Source organism: Frankliniella occidentalis, unplaced genomic scaffold, assembly GCF_000697945.3.
Source record: "Frankliniella occidentalis isolate FOCC.00 unplaced genomic scaffold, Focc_3.1 Scaffold204, whole genome shotgun sequence".
In the NCBI taxonomy this organism is placed as follows: domain Eukaryota; kingdom Metazoa; phylum Arthropoda; class Insecta; order Thysanoptera; family Thripidae; genus Frankliniella; species Frankliniella occidentalis.
The window spans coordinates 367,979-369,479 of NW_026267330.1; the positions used below are offsets into that span (position 1 = coordinate 367,979).

The window sequence follows — 1,501 nt, forward strand, 5'->3', positions numbered from 1 at the left end:
CGCCCCTTTAGTTTATATCTCTACCGACTAGCGCTACTATATTGGCGCCGCTATGCAGCCAGCTAAAGCGAGCGAGCAGGTCACGGATATCGCCACATCACACAAAGTCGTAAAGCCGTTACAAGCGATTAAAAAAATGAATTTAAAAAATATGTTATACCGTTATTTTGATGCAGGCGGAGGGTTCTCTCCCCTTCTAGGGCGGACTCTTCGTACGGTAAATCGCAGCGAAGCAGACGTAGTTGTAAGTACATAGAGCGACGTCGGCATGGTCCAATAAAGGGGCCAACTGAAGAGACAAATCAGCCCACCCCTAAGGGAAGGACAACAACATCCATCGCAGATACGAAAACAAAAGACGAAACAGCTTGCCGCAGATCCTTCTGAACAGTTCTGCTGAAGAGCAACGACCTGGGGCCCAGGACACACAGAAGGGAGTCGTACGGAGGGGATGCAAATAGCCCTCTCGAGCGGGAAAACAAGTGAAAATAAAGGATGCTAGAGGGTGTTTCATCGAACACCTCACTGTTATAATGGTCGAGACTAGTGGGCGCGCGGCGTGGGCCGGGGCCGGCCGCTGGCAGGGCGCCCGCCAGGTAGGCGGTAGGCAGGCCCGCCGCGGACACGTGCAGAGCGGGCGGCCTACCCTACGATCCGCGGGCGCTCGACTGGGGAAATCCACCTGCGAACGGGTGTAAAATAATAAAAATAAAACAGGGTGCTTTAGGGTTATCCGGATGGCTATCCATGGAGGTATTCTGGGAGTAATCCAGAAGCAATCCGGATAATTTGGGTCTAATCCTTGACACACGAGATGTCAGAGTCGTTCCCCACCACTTTGTGACGGTTCGACCTCGCGAGGCCGCGGGGGCGCGGGGAGTCACTCACCCCAGCGTCTTGGTGGAGATGAGCGGCGTCTTGAGGGAGAGGAAGCCGTTGTTGCGCTGCTGCTTGACGGGCTCCTTGGCGGCCGCCTCCTCGTCCGCCTCGCGCTTCCGCCGGCGGCGCACCCACCACAGCGCGGCGGCGCCGGCGCCCAGCAGCAGCAGCAGCGCCACCAGGCCCAGCACGGCCAGCAGCACCACGTCGCGGCGCTCCATCGCCTGCAACATGCACATCAAGGGTCGTATAAGGTTTTACAGGAAAAACCAACCGAGATGTGTACCGTAAAGTCACAATTTAAACTTGTAGCAAAAAAAAAAAGAAAAGAAAAATACAAGAGCACTTCCCATTGGGATAGAACTTGTGGACGAGGAAGAATAGGCAATCGATAATTTACAACCCATTTTGTAAATCGGGAAAATTTTCAAAAATGCGTGTCATAAAATTAAAATTTGAAATTGTAATAAAAATACAAGCTGTACCTAGAGGGCGCGTCCTCGTTGAAAGGGGAGCTCTCTCCTTGGGCAAACAATACAGTATGAACACATGTATGTGTTTCGCTCGTTCCCGCACCTTCTCCCAACCTCCCAAACTCCACGAAGGCCTCCCTTACCTCGAG

The 1,501-nt window shown here is 53.1% G+C and overlaps 1 protein-coding gene across 6 annotated transcripts in view; it reads right to left on the reverse strand.

The window, feature by feature from the left end:
- Positions 1–1,501, reverse strand: part of LOC113208657 (synaptotagmin-7) — a 305,230-nt gene that overhangs the window by 204,827 nt on the left and 98,902 nt on the right. For 4 of the 6 annotated variants that reach the window (XM_052272434.1, XM_052272437.1, XM_052272436.1 and 1 more), the window contains exon 3: positions 889–1,103. The exons of the other annotated variants lie outside the window; for them this stretch is intronic. In XM_052272434.1, coding sequence (XP_052128394.1) covers positions 889–1,100 — 212 coding nt within the window. In that variant the 5' untranslated portion in view covers positions 1,101–1,103. The remainder of the gene's footprint in view (positions 1–888; positions 1,104–1,501) is intronic. 6 annotated transcript variants of the gene reach the window in all.